The sequence below is a fragment of the Cynocephalus volans genome, chromosome 10, assembly GCF_027409185.1.
Source record: "Cynocephalus volans isolate mCynVol1 chromosome 10, mCynVol1.pri, whole genome shotgun sequence".
NCBI lineage: Eukaryota > Metazoa > Chordata > Mammalia > Dermoptera > Cynocephalidae > Cynocephalus > Cynocephalus volans.
This window is the reverse complement of record NC_084469.1, coordinates 1,857,719-1,878,093: the sequence shown is the minus strand read 5'-3', so window position 1 is coordinate 1,878,093 and position 20,375 is coordinate 1,857,719. Positions and strand designations below refer to the sequence as shown.

The following is a 20,375-nucleotide window of genomic DNA, read 5'->3' as shown; positions in this document are numbered from 1 at the left end:
TTAGCAATGATGGAACTGCAAACTAAATGCCAGCCAAGAGTGCCAGTTTTGCTCATACGTGGGCTCTCCAAGGAGGGGAAGTGGCCTCATAAATGGTGATTGTTCTAGCTCCCACAAATGAAAAACAGAGATGAGCAGGTAGGTCTTTCTCTCACCTCGGCTTTCTCTTCTAAGGCTGTCACCTCCTCAAATTAATCAGAACTTAGATTAACAAGAAAAGACCAATACCTATCACGGGTAGGACACCATGCAACATCAGTCTCTTAAAGATTGTTCTCATACAAGATTTATTCCCCAGCACCCACATACCCACCCACCCCCAATTCACAGTGGAGAACTAAGGAGATTCAGAGCAGGATCCCCCAGGTACAAGAAACACCTTCCAAAGATTTTGCTCTCCTTCCTTCCCTCCCTCTTGCCAACTCCCCAAGGCCTGAAGCTACCTACACACACTAATGCAAACACACAAAATCTCACTCCTTTCCCACACCTCCCATTTTTTCCACATCAGAGCTCACCTGTAAGACATCTGGGCTCTGCGAAAAGAGGTGTCCAAAGTCTGTTTGAGAACCCTTGAGTGGGGGGATGTCATTACCCCAAACCTTCACACAAAGGTACATAACTATGGGGCAGGCACCTAGCTCTTCTCCCTTCTCACTATTAACTATTTTCACTCCCTGGCCTCTGTACCTTGTCCATTAACCAAGAGCAAACATGTTAGCGCACCCCACCTGCAGCACATGAAAATGGGCTCTGTCCAACATCCCTCACCCAAGTATGAGGGTGTTGGGGGAGTGGTCCCTGAGGATCAGCAAAGGGTTAATGCAGAGGGAAAGAGGATACAAGAGTTTGGCTTGAGCTCTGATTGGGAAAGCAGAATGAAGCTATAGACTGGCACAGGTTTAGAACCAATTACTATTTGGGGGCTTTTTTCTCACATGATTTTACTAGGGGTGGCAGAACAGATACTCCTCAGAGGAGTCTGCTGGTTACAGACACATTCTTTTTAACTGGGCTCATTCTTAAAGGAGACCCTGCCAAGTTGAGAAGAGTAAGAACAGCTGGTGCAAGAAGTGGTGGCTCCTGGGATGAATACCATGGAGACATTTGTAAAGTGCCATCCTCCATGGAATTATTGCTTCTCCAAAGGAGGAGCAGGAGAAGGAAAAGGAACATAGAAATGGGTATGGTATTGCTTTGCTCACTGCTCAGGCTGATGGTCAAATGGAGCCAGGGGTTAGCAGCACCGAAAACAACCACACAGCCCCAGAAGATTCAGTGAGACCTCAAGATACAAAGGCACTCACTAACCCTCCCAGCCAGCTGACCCCCATGGCCCAAGTGATGTAGAAGAGGTTCATCACCACATAATGTTCACATTTCTTAAATTTCACAAACAGTATTTTGGAGCACTGTGGGTCAGGTTTCAAGAAATAAGGATGGGCTAGTAGGAGAGGGAGCAGGGCTGTTCTGCAGAACCAAAAGACAAGCTTGCTTTTAAAAAAAACCAAATTGTGGCTTAACAAAAGAAGTTGAAAATGTAACTCTTCCAGCTGCTGCCTGACTTTGGCGGCTCTAGGGAGGTGATGAAGGGAGGAAGGAAGAGATGGGCTCTTCTATCGGTGAGGGCTCCTGGGCACCCATACCTAAAAGCAAACAGCAACACCTGCTTAAAGGGGAACCAACATCCCTGGCTACTTTGTTCCCCAGAGTACTATCCTGATGGAAAGAAGCCTCCCTCAAGGGAGCATACTCTCATTTCAATGACTGAGCTCAAACATGGGGGTCCAGCAGGGGAGTGAGTATCCACTCTAAGCAGGCCTCTGAGCATCAACCAGGGTACCAAACATACAAATATAATTCAGGTGATGGGACCTGGGTTCTTCCCTTGCCCTGTCACCTTAAGTAGGATAGGGAGGGAAAAAAACCTAAACCACAGTGATCCCCAAAAGGAATCTCTGCCTCAGTGGCTCCTGGAACTGGAAGGGTCCAGCTGATTCAGCTCTGACTGGTCCAGAAGTTCAAAGTCATCCCCCTCAGCATCAGTGTCCAGGTCTGAACTGGGGGCTCGGAGGAAGCCTCTTGTTGCTCTCCGGGGAGGTGGGCCAGAAGGGCCTGGCTGGGAAGCCCCTGACAAGGCCAGCTGGATCATACCCTGGGATACCAGGCTGGCAAGGTTGCTGGTGAGGTTGGATCCTACAGGTAGGGCACCAAGCAGGAGCTCTGGCAGTGCAGCCTCATCCTGACTGGCGGTGGGGGCCTGGGGCCCCTCAGCCCCTGGTGGCGAACGGTACATCAAACTGGGCATCCCAATGCTGGTGTCCTCTTCATCATCAAGGCCAGCAGGATCCACATTAATGGAAGGGAAGTCTGGAAGGTCTCTGGCAAAGGATTCCTCAGGATCACTGTGACCATCGAGGTCTGAGAGAGTAAAAGGGTGTCAGAGACATGGCAGCTGCTCGGTCCTCCTGTGCCCCAGTACCACAAAAAGTCAGCCCCACATACCTATACTTTTCCCACCCTGGATTTCTGCAGTGAATCAAACCCATGGACTGGTTAGCTACTCCCCTCTACTTACAGATGGCTATAATTTCTACTGGTCAGAAAACTCCCCTTCTCTTCCTCTACTGTGCCCCCCTTGAGGCTGGAGCCTGAGGCTACTAAGGGAGAGGGTTCTGAGAAAAGCATCAGTGCCATCCCGCTTATAGCTACACCCCTCAGGCTATTCTGCCACCTGATCCACAGCTCAGAAAATAGGAACAGAGGGGCACCAGTATTCTCCCTGTCCAGGGAAGCTGAGAGGCAACAGTCAAGAGCCATTATCAACTCAGGTCAAAGGTTCCCCTCACCTTCAGAGCCTTCTGTTAGAGGTGTTTGGCCCCTTGAAAGATTGAATGTGCCATTGTCTGTACAGGAGACCTCAGCATCCGAGTGCTCAGAGTCTGTGATGGCCAATTCCCTGGCAACAGTATAATCATCCAGCTTAAGAAAAGAAAAGACCAACAAGCCTGAGATGACGCTTTAGGAATCGGGTACAGTCCCCAGTTACAGCTTTCCTAATTAGCTGGCCCTAAGGGCTACCACTGTGACTAGGAATAGATGGGGCCTTTAGCCAAAATCTCTACCTCTTTTAGGCTACTCCCCCTTATTCATCAATCTCTTGAGCCTAGGAAGAAAAGCAGTCTTGGGAGTCAATTATCCACTTACTGTTTGTTTTGTTTTGTTTAAAGCCTACAGCACCCAGCATTTCCAAGCAGTCTTCCACCCAAGTACTAACCAGGCCCAACACTTAGCTTCTGAGATCAGATGAGATCAGGCACGTTCAGGGTGGTGTTGCCATAGACTCACTTACTCTTGAGCAAGCAATTAATCCAGAGATTACTGTTCACAGATGGCCAGAATGTTTCACACACTGCCCAGAACTAAGGGTGGACTGGGCTGTCTAAAAGATGACACACCAGCTCCAGAAGTTCTTCCATGATGGTAGGATAAAAGGAGACATGGAAGAGGGTGCGCTAGTCACCAGGCTCACATTGAAATCTAGGTACAAAGTCCCAATATAACACTATCTTCTTCTCTCCTTTCACTGCTCTTGGGAGCAAAGGGAATCTAAGGCCTTGTAAAGCCCATGATGAGCTTGAAACCTGGTTACTGCCTAAATGTGAACTGTCAGACGGTTAAAAGGGAACTAAGGAATACTGGCTGGTGGAGCAGCTCCCACACTCAAGATACCTGAGGACAGAAGGCAGCAAGCTCCTCTTCACTGTCACTGTGGTTGTCTGTGGCATGTTCTGGGTGTAGAGCTCTGCGGTGCACTATGTGGAAAGAGCAGAAGATCTTGATGCCTTCGCTGGACGGGATAAACCCCCCTTTGGACTTCAAAGGCATAAAATCTGAACATAAGAGAAAGAGCCCCTCTGAATATGGCCCTAAGCCTATATAACAATACCTGAGGACAGGGCTGCTGAGCCTAAGGGGCAAGGTAAGCTGATAACACAGGAAAGAAAGTTCTCTCTTCTAACATCCCTCTCTCTACTAACTCCCAACATTTCTATTCTAGTCAGATGATCAAATACCAGGCTCATCGTCAACTCTCAGGATCAGCTAGAGGCAGACCTGATGTCAAGGTAGTAAGTGGATATTACTGTAGAAAGGGCAAAAGAAGATGCCCACCGTGGTTAAATCAGGCTTTTGAGGACTGATACTATTCAAGTGGCTGCCCCAAGGGGAGGGTGGGCCTTGGTGACCACGTGCAGGACTCTTTGAAGGCCAGGGCTTAAGGAAACACCCAACCTGACAAGTCCACAGAAGAGAAGAAAAAGTTCACACTACCATCATTAAAGTGTTGGACAGGCTAGTACACTTCTGGCCTCTGAGGTAGCAGTTTTTAATCACCTTTTGAATGCAGCTTTCAGTAGTGAAAAAATGCTAGGCTTAGGACTTGAAAAGACCTACTCTGACATTTATGAACTCTGAGCCTCGATTTCCTCAACTGGAAGAGGATTATACCAACCACTTTTCAAGGTTATTGTAAAGGTACCATCAGGTAATGTATGCAGAGCAACCAGTACTGTGCTTGGGCACATGGAAAGTGCTTCATAAATAGCAGCTAATACTAGGGATATCTTCACTGTCTGCCTTTTATTCAACTTGGGAGAGCTTTTCTTAGATTTGTTTGAAATAGCAGAGTCTAGGATCCCAAATGAGAAAAACTGGCAAGCCTGCATAGTTTTCCCTGGAACTGAATTTCACTTTTAACTACCACTTCTCCCCCACCAATCACCCCCCTACTTCCCCCACTTTTGAAGAACTACCCAGTATGTCAGACCTATGGGATTCTCCTTTTTCGCAAATTGCCCGAGTGGAAGGAAGCTCCCCCACGACACTTACATTGTCTCTCTCTGTGCTTGGACATCATGTAGCCATGGACACTGAAGTCCAGCCGCTGCAGAGCTGGCTTCAGTCGCACATATGCTCGATCCCACAGTCGGTGATACACAGCAAGGGGCCACATCATGACAGTAACAACTGAGAGGAGGAGTGGGAAACAGTGGCAAAATGGAGAGGGGGCTGAACAAAAGGATCCTAATTATCCCTCTGCTGTTGTGTCCTTAGGGCTTAGACGCTTAGTGTGGGACAGTTCTGCTTAGTTCTGCTAGTCATCTTCACCAGCCTCCACTACTAAACGAAGGCGTTTTTGAGGGCAGGGACTTCTGTAGTGGCATAGCACAGGGCTGTGCTACTGACAGGCCAAGCGCAGAACCGGGCAGTGTAGTCACTTGCATATGGGTGTTACTGAGCCATAAACAAGGCTAAAGGGTAATTCCTCAGAAACTACATGTCGTATGAAGTTCTTATATATAATGGCCACAGCCATAATTACTCAGTTCTCCCAGTCCCAAGCAAGCAGAGGACATGTCAACAGGAAATAAGTAAATTTACAAAAATGTGCTCCGGGGGCGGAAAAGATGTTCCAAGATAAACAGAACCTAGTAGAGGAAGCCCAAGAGTTATGCTCTGCTATTATATAATACACTGATTCTAAAAATTCCCTCCTTATCTATCACTTGGTAGAGCATGGTGCTGACACCACCAAGGTCAAAGATTCCAATCCCAGTACCAGCTAGCCACCAGAAAAAAATAAAATAAAATCCCTCCTTAAATATGGACAACCATCTTTTATAGTTGATAATACAATATTCATTAGTGGACCCTCCCCAATTTCTAAAACCAGTGGTAAGAAATGAACTTTATATGTGGAGAGCCAAGAAGAAAGATATTCATGACACTAAATAGGTCATGAAAATATAAAAAGTCATTTCCTGGAGAAGTGAAATATAAAGTCCTCTCCCTAGACCCAGAGTTAGCTGTGGTTGGAAACGCTATGAATAGGGTACATCACATGCGGGAGGTATAAGTCATACTTACGCATCAAGTAGGACAGCAGGAGCCCAGGGATGTAGCGGCCTAAAACGGCCAAAAAGGTCAGTATCCCACAGCTCAGCAAGCAGAACTGGGGAGTCAAAAAAAACAGTATTAAGTTTCTACCACATGGCGAGGGGATGGGGTGGGGATGGAGGGTTAATGTGGAGATGTGACTGAAAAATTCTTATGATCTATGAGTCAAGCATGGACATATCACAATGACAGATAGAGCCACTCTTCCATCCAATGGTGATTTTGTTTGGAGGAAGAGGAGGATGTCCCTTTCTATTCAAACTCCTTTTAGGTGGCTAACCCCATAGGGCTGCACCTTTTGTGCCTGAAAATCAGTTTGAATAGGATTCAGCCAAAAATTCTCTCTGAAAATGCTGGTAGTGGGCTTTTTAAGTCAAAGTGAAAAAACAAAAACAAAAAACCCAACAACATATCACATGTTTAATATGACACAGAATGTACACAAGCAAGCTTTCTTTCCCATCTTGGACAAGAATATGGCCTAATCTGGCAAGCACGCCAAATGAGAAGTCATCAGCTCTTGCCTGAATCCTAATGGCTGGTCAGAAGCCCCTTCCTACAACTCTTTGTCTCTACAAACGTCACAATCTTTTCTTTCTTGAATGAGGATACGTGATAAAGGAGTTGTTTTAGTTTAGCATGAACTGAACTGAGAGGCCAGAGATGAAAGTGAATAATGGAAGAGTCTTACCTTGCCTGGGTTTTGCTTTTTGAAAAGCAAAAGATTCCTTATGAAAATGGTCCCACTAACCCAGACTTCAGCTACATGGTGGCAGAGCTCGGGCACGCTGAGCAACCGAGGGTGCACAAAGCCCCAGCTATGGAGAGAGAAGGGGGAGCTGTGAAAGGATGGTGCTGAGAGTCCCCCATTCTTGCTACGTGGGCAGCCAGTGCTTCTGGCTTTAAACAGGGGCTGGGGAAGTGACTAGTCCCTGGTGCTCTGGAGGTGAAGCATGACTTTCTTCTTGGCTCACCAGGTTGAAACTCGAATTTAGGGACTAGAAGAGCAAACTTGTTCTGGCAACTCCACCCTATGAGCAACCAGCCCAATCCACGTGTATAAACCTGCCATCAGCTCCAGGGCCCTTTGTGCTTAGAAATATTTTCTTCCCTGCACTCAGACCATTGCAATTCACTGTGATTGCAATCCAGGGATAACAGTAAAGTACAGTCTGACTGACATCACTGCTGCTGAGGAGGAAGCAATGGTGAACGTGCCCCTCAGAGCGCAAATAAATAAAGCAAAACCAAAATGAACTACAGCAGAGAAAATCCCTTGGATCAAACATATGGGGTGGATGAACCGAGAAATGAAAGCAGGAGCTGGAAGACAGAAGAGGAATCTTTGGCTTTGGCTTGCTGATGCCAGGAACCAATGTGTTTTCTGACCAAGAACTGTAAATAGCCAGCGGTCACAGAAAACACTAAATGACCTGGTATAAAAGCCAGGAGACAAATGAAGTTAGTTGCCTCTAAGTTTTAAAACTGGGGTTGAACAATTCAGCTAATTCCCTGGCATGTCAGGTTATGGGGTACTGTAATGCTTCTTTTTCAGAAACTTCTCTTGTAAAGATCAGAAGACACTGGCCATCTCAACATATTGCTGCCTTGAACTTCAGTATGTTAAAATATTTGGAACAGACTAGGTTCTCAGCTTACACTGTGTCCAGAACATGGGTTAACAACAGGTAACCAGAATATTATAAGAGAATCAATCAGAGCAACAAAAAGGGATTTAATTAGTATTCCATACCTCTCATTGTCTAATGCGTCGGGTCTTGGCACTACAATATTAAAACAAACACCAGCATTAGTTGGTAGGGAAAAACTAAACACGAAAATGTTAGGCTGTTGGTCTGACAGCTCAAGTTTTAATAGGTTTGGGGAAAAGAAAACAGTAATAGCCAATAAAAAGGAGATACCATATTATACTGCCAGAGTTAGGGAGCTAAGGACAAGGGAATCATGGCTTATGGTGCTCATTTCTTGGGTGGGGGCACCTTGGGAGGAATGGGGATCTACATGAACCATTAAAGCCCCCTCTAATTACTTCAGCTGAAAGCCAAGGTGTACAGAAAAGTGGTCCATCCCAACCCTTGAGTATATCTGCGTTGCTCATACACATCACATATGCCAGGCTACCAAGGCATCATACACATATGCCAGGCTACCAAGGCATGTTGTAACTACTCCAACCCCAGAAATCTGCCTGTTCTCTTTAAAAAGAGACCCATTATCTACCCTGAATTATGTCTTTTGACATTCACCAGCCATAAGACAGGTGAGTGAACTACATAATTCCTTGAAGTCTCTATAAAATAGGATGGGAATGTATTTAAAAGCTGTATACACTGGTTTAAATATCCTGCCAGTAACTTCAAAATTAACATGTCTAAAATCTACATGAATTTTCCTCCCAGTCACCTCCCATCTGAACCAACTCCCCTGCCTGAGTTTGCCTATATCTACGAACTGTACTGCCATTCTCCCACTCTCCTAGCTTTAAAATCCTAGGCAGCTTATATCCCTTACTCTTCTAACTCACATCTAACTATTTATCAGTCTTGATGTGTCTTCCTTCTTCACAGCTCTCTAAGCCATCCATCATCTGTTTTCATGGACACCTACCTCTCTGACTACTTCTCACACAGACACTGCCATAGTCTCTTAACAGGTCTTCCTCCTTCCCCCTTTTCTCCTTCCATGTGGTCCTCTAACATGCTACCAAATTAATCTTTACTAAAATCTCAGAATATATCTCTAATTAAAAAAATCTTCAGGGCTGAGCCCGTGGCACACTTGGGAGAGTGCGGCGCTGGGAGCGCGGCGACGCTCCCGCCGCGGGTTCGGATCCTATATAGGACTGGCCGGTGCACTCACTGGCTGAGGGCCGGTCACGAAAAAGACAAAAAAAAAAAAAAAAAAAAAAAAAAAAAAATCTTCAATGACTACCCACTATCTACAGGATAAAGTCTAAACTTCTAAGCCTAACTTGAAGGCCTTATAAACTCTAATCCCAACATACTTTCAGTTTTATTTCCTAGCATTCCCTTTAATGAACTCTTCATTCCTGCCAATATGATCAAATCTTTTTTTTTTTTTTTTTTTTTTTGCTTTTCTTTGAATATGATCAATTATCTCTCAGGAGATGCTTTGCAGCTTCTGGTTTTTTAGACTAATCAAACTACTGGCCTTTCTAGAAACTTACTTTACTTGAGCTGGCCAGTTAGCTCAGTCAATTGGAGCACAGTGTTATAATATCAAGGTCAAGGGTTCAAATCCCTGTCCTGGCCAGCCACCAAAAAGAAAAGAAACATACTTTTTTCTCTCTACCTGTCCAAATCTTTTGCTTTATTCAAGGCTTGAACTAGAGCCAAAATACATAACTAACATACTGATCACATACTGTACTGCGACATCTCTGGTATTGTTCTATAACTGTCATTTTTTTCATATATTTATGTAGATATAATCTTTGAAAAAAGGAACCATATCTTAGGGTACTTTCTGTAAGTCACAATACCTAGTTTAGTGTTTTGCAAATAAGTAATTTAAAAGAAATTCCTAAGAGGTAAATTGATATTGCCTCAGTAAAGATGTAGTATCCAATGAGGAAAATTATCTAAAAAAAAAAAAAAAGAGGACTACTTTTTCCTCAGGCCAGTTATGTTGGCAAGAATATCTCAGGTGGTGGATATAGATTTCCTGAGCTTAAAAACAATGGGAAAGGCAGAATCCAGCTCTAAAGACCACAGATGGTGCACAAGCCCATCAAGTGTCTCTTAAAGCAAATAATTCAGACTTCAAAAAATAGTCCCCAGCTCCACATACCCGCTCCTCATAAGGCCCCCAAAACTAAAGATAAAAATTATGGGCAAAACCATTTCCAGTTTAGATTGTTCTAAATGCTAACAAACTCACCTTTTATTTCTGGCCAGATTTTGTTCTTCCATTGATCAATGCACACAACAATCATCAAGCCGAATGCAAGTAAAAACACAAGACGAAGGGATGTCAGTGCAAAGAACCTATAGAGAAGGAAAGAGAAGAAAAATTATTATCCAATTAAGCTAATTTTAAAAAAGACTACATGTGCATTAGAGGTAGTAAATAGATCTGAATTTTTTTGTTCTGACACTAACTAGTTATATACCTTGGGTAAATTCATTTAAACTTTCTGGACCTTGGCTATTCTACCTTCCTAGCATTCCCTTTATTCTTCCTAGCATTCTCTTTAATGAACTCTTCATTTGTGCCAATATGATCAATTCTTTTTTTTTTTGCTTTTCTTTGAATATGATCAGTTATCTCTCAGGAGATGCTTTGCAGCTTCTGGTTCTTTAGACTAACGAAGCTACTGGCCTTTGATTGCAGAGATAATAATTTGCTACTGTAAAGGCAGAGGACTAAAGCAAATAACGTCTTAAAATCCCTTTCAATTTTCCAGTCCAAAATTCTATTAATTTCAGTGAGAAATTCATCCTTGATAAGTTGTTATAATGAAAGCAAACATCTTTCTACCAAATTAGACCCTATTGTTAGACAACAAACCAACAGAGATTCATTAAAGATCATTTAATTCAACTAGATATGCTTTTACAGATAACTTTGGCCCAAAAATGTAAAATGACTTGATTATGGTCACATAGAAAGTTCGCACTACAACTACACCTAAATACTAGTCCTTCAGAATTAACACCAATGCTTCTCAATCTCTTCCAAAAAATTGAAAAGGAGGAAACTTTTTGATTTATTTTTTGAGGCCAGCATTACCCTGATACCAAAGCCAAAGACATAAGAAAACTGCAGACCAATATCCCTTATGAATATAGATGCAAAAGTGTTCAATAAAATGCTAGCAAACTGAATTCAGCAACTATTAAACATATCATATACCACAACCAAGTGGGATTTATCCCAAGCAAGCCTCATATAACACGTGAAAATCAATAAATGTAATGCATCACATCAATAAAATGAAAGGAAAGCTAGTTCTTCTTTGAAGGAACCAACCATAAAAAGACACTCTGAACAATCTGGAAAATGTGAACACAGTACATCTGATGATATTAAGGAATTGTTAATTTTTTAGATGTAATGTTAGAATAGTTATGTTTTAAAAGAATCACTCTTTTAGAGATAAATACTAAAATATTTATGAATTAAATAATATGACAGCTGTGCTTTGCTTCAGAATAATAGTTTGGCAAGGGAAAGGGTATACAAATAGATGAAACAAGATTGACCATAAGTTGATAATTGCTGAAGCTGGGTGATGGGTATATGGGATTCTTTACTTGCACTATTCTCTCTACCTCTGTATATGTTTAAAATCTTTCACAATAAAATATTAAAACAAACAAAAACTAGTTCTTATGGCTCTGTTATACCACGCTGAAGCCTCTCAGGCAGTGCCCTGCAGGGTATGTGTGGTACAGTGTGGCCCACGAGCTGATTTTACCAGTCTGTGGAGAAGTATGGAAATCGAAAGTAAGCACTTAGATATTTTTATAGCAATTTGACCAAGTTATTTTGAATCTAACAATACATTTTTGTCTTTTTTTTAAAGCCAGTCAAATTAAGAAGTGGGGGGTTGTATACCAACTTTAGTGGCACTAATGTCACTATCAGTTCTGATAAGCCACTACCATCGGACCAGCCCTAATAATATAGTTGAGCTTATAGTTTCTACATCTTTTTAAAATTAATTTTTTTTTTTTTTTTTAAAGATGACCGGTAAGGAGATCTTAACCCTTGACTTGGTGTTGTCAGCACCACGCTCAGCCAGTGAGCGAACCGGCCATCCGTATATGGGATCCGAACCCGGGGCCTTGGTGTTATCAGCACCACACTCTCCCGAGTGAGCCACGGGCTGGCCCTAAAATTAATTTTTCTAGTAACTCATTTATATTGTATTTTACAAAAGAATTAATTTGCAACAGATTGGGGGAAAAAATCACCACTAGTACTTCACCACAGATGGTCTGGGAAATGCTGTTCTAAGATCTAGAGGGAAGCCAAATGGCATCACCAGAGGTGGTACAGCTACAGCAAGACTGTAAGACACAGCTTTTATAGTTAGACTGGCCTGAGTTTGAGTCCCTGAACAGTCACGTGACCTTGAGTACATCAGTTTCCTCATATACAATGTGATGTTAACAATAACAAATCTTGCAGGATTGCCTGTGGGTATTAGAAACAACATACTTAATCACCTATAAAATATCACAGTTGATCTTGGCCAAAAAGCTAAGAAGAAAAAATACAGGGCACTTAATACATGCTTAGCACACAGTTCTATTCAATTTTACAATGTAGTAGTGCTATTAGCTATTATCATAGGATTTGACGAAACAAGGGTAAAGATGACCACGCAATGGTATAAATCACTCTGAAATGACCTCATCTCTTCTAACTCAACACATGACCTAATGACTTGACATAATCACAGAACAATACTAAGAGTATAATCCTTATCACATTATAAAAATACAAAGCTTTATCTGGGTATATATATGAATACATATGCATACACAGGGACTGGCAGAGGAACATTAAATTCTGCCTCTAGACATTTTTGTCCTTTTTTTGCAATAAATGTGGATTCATCTTGTTGTATAATTTTTTAAAATAACATTTTAAAAACTATACAAAGAATGAGGGATAGAAGGAAAAAAGGAGAACTTAGATATCCAGAAAACCCTATTTCAATTTTTCCACTCCACCACTTAAAGGATACTGTAATTATATGTGAGATTAAAGAATGAAAGCAGCTTAACAGAAATAAGCCTTTAGAGCTGCCTCAGGCCATTAAACTCCCAAAGCCAGTGCATCATCCTAACAAACAAGCAAATTTAACACGGCCAAGGAAGGATAAGGGCTCTAGAGTTTCTTGCGCCCCAGCCCTGCTCCTTCCCCATCCCAACAGCAGCAAGTGGTGCGACTGCTGCTTTCCCCTGAGTACTCAAAAGAGCTGTCTAGGGAGGCAATCCAGACTGCCTGCAATCTACCCTTCCCAGAGCACGATCACTAACACAAATAGAAATTGGTGAAGGGAAAGGATATTAAGCTCTCCTAAGAAAGTTGGTTTTCCAAAGATGATGGCAATAAAAATACTGTTTCTCCAAGATGTGGACTATTTTGGTAGCCTATTATAACCCTCACCTTTCATTCTCATAAACTATACTTCAACTCAATTCAATGAACATTTATTGAATGCCTTTATATGCCCAGGCCTTGTGGTAAGCAGCCCAGTTACAGAAAAGAATAAGACATGAACCTAACTCTCAAGTGTATTTCTGTGTGTGTGTGTGGGGGGGGGTGTTTACAATTTAACATGACAAGGTAATAATGACAAAGAGGAGGACATCTAAACTGGGATTTGAAAGATAAACAGTAAGAAAACAGGGCCAAAGGGTGTGGGGAAGAGAGAGGACATTCAGATAGGGAGAAGAGCAAGCTAGCAAGTTATATTTAAGGGATTTTAAGCAGTTTGATAGAAATGAAATATAAAGAACAGAGGAAGGGGATCAGTATGGAAAGAGAAGCAGGAGTCAGATCATAAAGGGCTTTTTATGATAAAGGGTATTGGGATTTTATCCTGCAGATGAAGGTAAGCCAGTGAAGAGTTTTAATCAGGGTGTACTTTCTGGGTCATGATAGCTAAAATTGTGAGCATCTTCCTGAACAAGATTAATCCTGGTTCATAAATCAATTTTAGGCCCAGATGTATCCTTTTCTTGAACAAGCTGCTGCATGAACTTCAGAGGAAGAAGAGTTTTTCTGTGTGGTATAAAATAACATTTCTTGAGAAAATAGTTTCTTCCAAAGAGATAAAAACTTAATGGAAAGATCACTTCAAAAAACCAGAGTTGCTTCTTCCAAGGTAACTAGACAATTACTTAGGGGTCTGACTATCAAATACCAAAAAATATTGATAAGTCCTCCTTTCCTGCCAGCCCTCAATACAAAATTCCTAAAGAGATAATATCAATCTCAGATTGATGTGTGTTAGATATGAGATCACATCAGATGTGCCATTTTATATAAGTAACTCGGAAGTCCACCAGTAAAAAAAACCTCTGCAACTATATGCAATGATAAAACATAATCAAAGATAAAGTACTTTTGAGATTAATATAGGTAAGGGATAGGAGAAAATAAGGGAGGATTCCTCTGGGTTAGTTTAGTCCTGTAATGTCTATTCAAGGAAGCCAAAAAATTCATAAGCAGATATAACAGTGTAGAAGTTTGATAAGACGACACATAAAACATTGCCCAGCCACTATAATCAACCTGAGAACTTTCCAATTTAGTAAAACAACCACAAATACAGTCAATTTGGGGACTGCCATAGCCCATTACTTCTTCTATCCATTGTTGGCTCACAGTCTATTTTTTCTTAATGATATTTATTTTTTATTTCAAAGGCAAGCATGTTTATTGGAGAAAGTTTAGAAAATATAATAGCTAAAGAAGAAAGTAAAATAAAACTAGTACATTACTATCTGTCAAATAGCTTTGACAAAATAAAATTTTGTGAACCTGAATCTGATCAAGCCTTGATCCAACTACCAATTTACAGGAATACAGAGAACACGGGGACATGCTAAGCCACAGGGATGCAGTCAGCAAAATCCAGTCTGTAGGACACTTTACATGACAAAAGGGTTTCTTCAACAAAACACAGCAGAATCCCAATACATGGACTTTACTTGAATCCTAACCCAAACTTTTTTATAAAAACAAAGTATCATTTATAATATTTATAAGAGTGCACGTTTGAACACTGAGTAGAATCATTAATTTTTTCAAGTAATAATGGTAGTGTTTTTTTTAAGTCTATTTTTCAGAAACACATGCAGAAATACCTACAGATTAAATGATATGACACACAGGATTTGCCTCAAAACAAGAGGTAGAAAAGAACTGGGATACAGAAGACACAAAATCAGACATGGATAGATAAAATTTGAAGCTGACTGCATGGTGGGACAAAATATTATTCTGTCTACTTATGTATATGTTTTAAATTTTCTGTAATAAAGTTTAAAAAATGATTCATCATCCATACACATACTGTAAAATGTGAACAGAGATTATTTCCTTCATTTAAAAAAATATTCACATAGGGCCAGCCCGTGGCTCACTTGGGAGAGTGTGGCTGATAACACCAAGGCCACAGGTTCGGATCCCTATATGGGGATGGCTGGTTAGCTCACTTGGGAGAGCGTGGTACTGACAACACCAAATCAAGGGTTAAGATCCGCTTACCGGTCATCTTTAAAAAAAAAAAATAATAATAATTCACATATAAAAACACTATGGAAGTATATGGCATACCTGGTTTAAAAACCTTTTTTCACTTGGTAATACATAGACATGTTTTCCCATACAACCAGAAAAGCATTAAAAGGTTTAAAATAACTGCAGTATACATATATACCACTAGTCTTTTAAACCTTTCCCTAATTAAACTGTTTCCTTCTTTTTTTCTTGGTTGCTGGCCAGTACAGGGATCCAAACTCTTGACCCTGGTGTTATAACACCGCACCCTAACCAACTGAGCTAAACTGCTAGCCCTCCAATTGTTGATGTAACAAAGAAAAGCTGAGCTATAGATCACTGAGCATAAATCTTTGTCCTTGTCTGTAATTAACCACTTTAAGTGGAATTACTGGGTCAAAAGGCATTAACTTTTTTTTATAACAGCTTATTTAGATACAGTTTGCATAACATAAAATTCACCTTTCTAAATTGTCTAATTCAAAAACAAAAACAAACAAAAATAAATAAATAAATAGTCTAATTCAACAGTTTTTAGTACATTCACAGAGTTGTGCAACTATACCATTATATAATTTTACAACATTTTTATTACCCTAAAAGAAACCAATACCCATTAGCAATTACTCCCCATTTCCTCCAGCCCTAGAAAAGGTATTCACTTTTTAAGTAGCTTAATATATGTTGGCAAATTACCTTCCAGAAAGGATGTCCCATTTATGTTCCTATCAGCTATATGCCTATTTTTCCGTATTTACCCCAGAATTAAGTATTATCATTTTTAAAAACTTAATAAGCAGAAATTAGTAACCCATTGCCATTTATATTTGAATTTTTTTATTACTAGTGATTGAAATTTTATATATTCATTGTTTCTGTTTTTTTTTCCTTTTGTAAACTGTCCATATGGTTTGTCAGGAGCTAAAATCTAATTACAAGTCTAAATAAAATATCCCTTGGAATAGAAAACTGGTGTTCACAAAGATAATGAGAAATCCCAGAGGCAACATAATCTTTTGGAGATTAACTATAATGTGGATACTCATTATTAGTACAGGTAAATTAGAGCTTGCTATAATTATAAATAAAGGAATGACCACATTTCTATTTTCAATCAAAGAAGATACTACTTCTAGGTTCCTTTGTTATTACAGAGTAGGCTTGTCTCAGTGGCACTTCAGAACAAAGCATCCCATCCTATAGGGACAAAAAGCCCATTATTGTATAGTACTTGTGACAGTCTGTTTAATGAGCCAGTTACTGGCAAATTAGAAGGAAAAAATTAACCCAACCTGTATAATGTAATGATAGTTGTTGCTTGCACAAAAGCAGAAATGAAACCAGCTAACTGCTAATGGAGAGAAACCACCCAACTTTACAATTAGGACAGATGGAATACTGAAGGCAAAGAGAGGCAAAGTAAGTGAAGGCATCCTTGGAAGTCTTTCTGGCTACGAAAATCAACAAGAAAAACCCTTCAAAGACTATCATTAGAAACACTGCTCAATAAATTTCATTTGAAATTTGATGTGTAGATTTTTTTTCACAGAACAAGTGTCTCTACTTACATAGGTCCTCCCTTTTGTTTCTTGTTCCTCACTATTGTTTTTTGCTCAAATTCTAACCTTTTAAGTCAGAATTGCTGTCTACCCTGAATCATTTCTCAGGTCTTTTTATTTTTGGGGGGTGGGGGAGGGAGGGAACACTTTTTTTGTGTGTGTGAAAAAAAAGATTCCACAATAACCCCCAAAAGTATAATACGGTTGACTCAGACTAGTGACTGTTAAAGCAGATCCCAACAGAGACCTCAAAAGGAAATCAGCTTGTGGACTACTCTTAAATCAATATCCCTAATTCAAAGACCACCCACCTAGAATCTCAGAAGCATAAACACTGGAAAGGAGCTCAGCAGTCATCTAGCCCTCTGTGAACCATGTACTCTTCGTAGAAGGAGGAGTGGAGGAGAGAGCTGGGAGGGAGTTCACACACATTTCCAGGGCTCATTTACCCTCCCCTTATCTCCTATAGTATGAATCAAACCAAAAAGTTACTCGAACTTGCTCTTTTCTGATCCTGTCAGGATATACTCTTGTTGCCTCTCATTTACAGATAGTATTGAGGCTAATGAAAATACAGGCTATTGGAAGGGAAGGCTTGACATTCCTATTATTATCCTAGAGATAATAACAGATCAGTGACCAGAAGAAATCTAAGCTGGAAGATCTCTGATATGGCTACCAGAATTTCTCTGGAACCTGAAAAAAAAAAAAAAGTGAAAGCCCTGAAATACTACAGTGACAAGGTACCTACATTTATCTCTCTCTTACGTTTTTTGTTTGTTTGTTTTTTAAGATGTAAGAGGGCACATTCACAGGTACAGAAAAACTGTGACGGAGAATACAGAACACTGAATTCTGATGATTTTTTTGTACCCCTATTCAATCTTCTAATACCTCAAAATGCATAAAACACTTCAGTTAATAATGTGCCATTATTCAAAACAAGTAATGAAAGAAAAATTAAGTATTTCAGATTTGATTTTTCTGACCTGAACTAATGATCTTCCTCCCTTTCCTAAACATTTAAAATATCTGAGAACTAAACAGTCACTCTTCAACATTCCTAAGTGAAATGTCAACACTCATACTCAATTTATGACAGTACTGGAATGTGAAGCCTAATTTTCACTTTAAACCTCAAACTACCTTCCAAGGAAGCTCATTTCCCCCAAACAATTCTATGAACTCCACTGCCAGAATACTCTATTCTCTGGGGTATTAACACTGTCTGTACCCTTCATAGGTATCAGTCCTCTCCATAAATGGCACATTCAACTGTTCTTTCAGTCTTATGAGTCACACCCTCATCTTCTTATATCTCTCCCCCACCTCCTTGGTGTGATGGGAATGTAAAAAGAGTAACTGTGTTCTGGATACACAGCAGGCAAGCTACCAGGAAATGCCAGAGATAACCAATCACGACAATGCCTTAAGAGACCCAGAGTACAAAAGGGGGTTCTGAGTGAGAGTCTTAAACAGCATATTAATAAGCTTAAGTGAACACTGTTGGAGACCAGCAAATTAAAACTAACTGTAACATTTCAAGATGTGTCCCAGTCACAGCAGCTCCTTATGTGTAGACCACGACCCCACATTCTGCTTCAAACATCTCTCTCAGGCAAGGGGCATGTGAAAGGTCCCTCCTCAAAAATAACAACATACGTGCTAGCAAATCATTTGCATTAATAAACGTTTGGTTTAATATTCATTTAAGCCCTGATAAAGTTTTTTTTTCCATCAGCCAGTCATCCTTTGATACAAACTGGCTTAATGAGGACCAACCTTCTTACTAGGGGTACAAATCTGACTGTGGGAAATGAAGTTTTGACTGGATAAACGCTCCTGAGTGAGGTTAAGGGTTTCTGACAGAGAGCAATGAGAGAGAAGTTGAAACCTGGGGGTCACAGAAGAAGCACTATCAAAAATGAGTGAAGAATGTAGTAGGAAAGTTTATCATCAAGTTTGCTAAAGACTTTGCAAGCAACAAAGGCCAGAGACTGCTCTGACACCTTTAACCCAGCTGTCCGTCAAACTTGGAGAGGATTAACTTAATAACTGAACACTATCTTCCGGTCAATGAACTTGGAACATTTGTTCTTCTCCAGCAAAATGAAAATCTTTCAGACAAAGGATAATGTGTGTTTTGATTTTAAAACCAAGAATTTTAATAGAAAAGCTATTTTTGGCAAAGACACATTAAAAAAACAAAAAACCCCACATACTTTGTTGTTTCAGGTTTATCCAGAATAGTCTCATTTCATTCAGCTGTAGAAGCCCCCTACAAGTCAATTTCCTTGGAACTTCCCGTTATGAATAAATCCAAACTAACTAAGCTTGGTAGATCCTCTGAAGACCTACGTGCACTTTAGATGATGACAACTGACAGGAGCAGCAGTTCCATTTTCACAGAGCATGACACATACAGATACTTAAAGCGTATTTATAGTGCCACTTTTCCAGTTCAGGAGCACACACTATTAGACATCGTCAATATCCTTGCCTATAAACTGTGGCTATGGATGCCTAATTCTTTGGAACAGGGAGGAGTGGCAATGGAGGCTTTGAAAAGGGTGAAATCTCACAATCTATTTCATAACTGTTCTTTAAAAGCTTATAATTTTTCAAGTTGCTGCTTTGGTGGCTCACACTGACACTCAAGACTTCACAAACTTCCTTGACTGATCGAGAGGTTACTTAACATGCTAATTCATGCTAATCGCTCAAGCTTGTTTTCTTATCACACCTATGGATACCTTTTCAACATCTCACGCCTCCACTCCAACAGTAACTACTAAAATCTCCGAAGGGAGTCTTCAAACCACACTTGGGCAGGCAAGAAAAGGAAGGTAATTGCCTTAAAGGGACACAGCTTTCCCTGGCTAAAAAGAGGGGCTCTGGCTCACTGAGAGCGGCTCAAGATGTTACCAGAAGCTCCTGCCCACAGATGTGCGGGACGTGGGTGCGGGCGCAGGTGAAGCAGGGAAGACAGCTGGAAGGCCCTGGGAAGAACTGGGGTGCCAAAGCCTGGAGGCAGGATGGAGGAAGGAGGTGAGGCAAAATTAGGCAGGTACAGGAAGGAGCCACTGCAGCTAAGAAAACAGAGCAGGCGAGAGGTAGAGCCCTAGAGAAACCTGACGAATCCACGCCTCGGACGGTTGCCGCGGGTCCAGTTCTCTCACCAGAAAGCCGCGTTCAGCCCCAGGCACCACACGGCGCTCCTGGCTGGCCGCTCCCACACCAGGGCTGCCTGCACCCGACTCAGCAGAGGCTCGTAAGGCCCCAGCACCTCCACCAGGGCCCGCTGCGCCGCTTCAACCTGCTGGGCCCGCTCCCAGGAGCCTGACATGGCTCGGCGGCCCCTGAAAGTCGACCCTAAAGCAGGGCCTGGGGCCGCGGCCACCCTCTCAGCCTCCGCCATCTCCCCCCAGCAGCCACGACATCCGGGGCCGCCGCCAGTCACAATAACACCAACTGCGCAGATGCGTGGTCCGGCGGAGGAGGCCTCCTCTCCCACAGTGCGCTTGCGCACAGGCTCAAGCACGTGTCCACCCAGAGAAGGGGAAGGACGCGGCG

At 41.4% G+C, this 20,375-nt stretch overlaps 1 protein-coding gene and 1 pseudogene across 1 annotated transcript; both read right to left on the bottom strand.

Moving 5' to 3' along the window:
• Positions 1 to 322: 322 nt before the first annotated feature.
• On the bottom strand, positions 323 to 20,264 carry LOC134388440 (reticulophagy regulator 3). The gene is made up of 9 exons (XM_063111482.1): positions 19,982 to 20,264; positions 9,880 to 9,986; positions 7,712 to 7,742; positions 6,650 to 6,776; positions 5,929 to 6,013; positions 4,891 to 5,028; positions 3,733 to 3,815; positions 2,850 to 2,982; positions 323 to 2,421 (listed from the first exon to the last, which is right to left on the bottom strand). Exons 1-9 carry the CDS (start codon positions 20,218 to 20,220, stop codon positions 1,964 to 1,966), a joined length of 1,401 nt encoding a protein of 466 aa, XP_062967552.1. The 5' UTR covers positions 20,221 to 20,264; the 3' UTR covers positions 323 to 1,963.
• Positions 3,229 to 3,344, bottom strand: LOC134389731 (5S ribosomal RNA; annotated as a pseudogene).
• Positions 20,265 to 20,375: the final 111 nt, after the last annotated feature.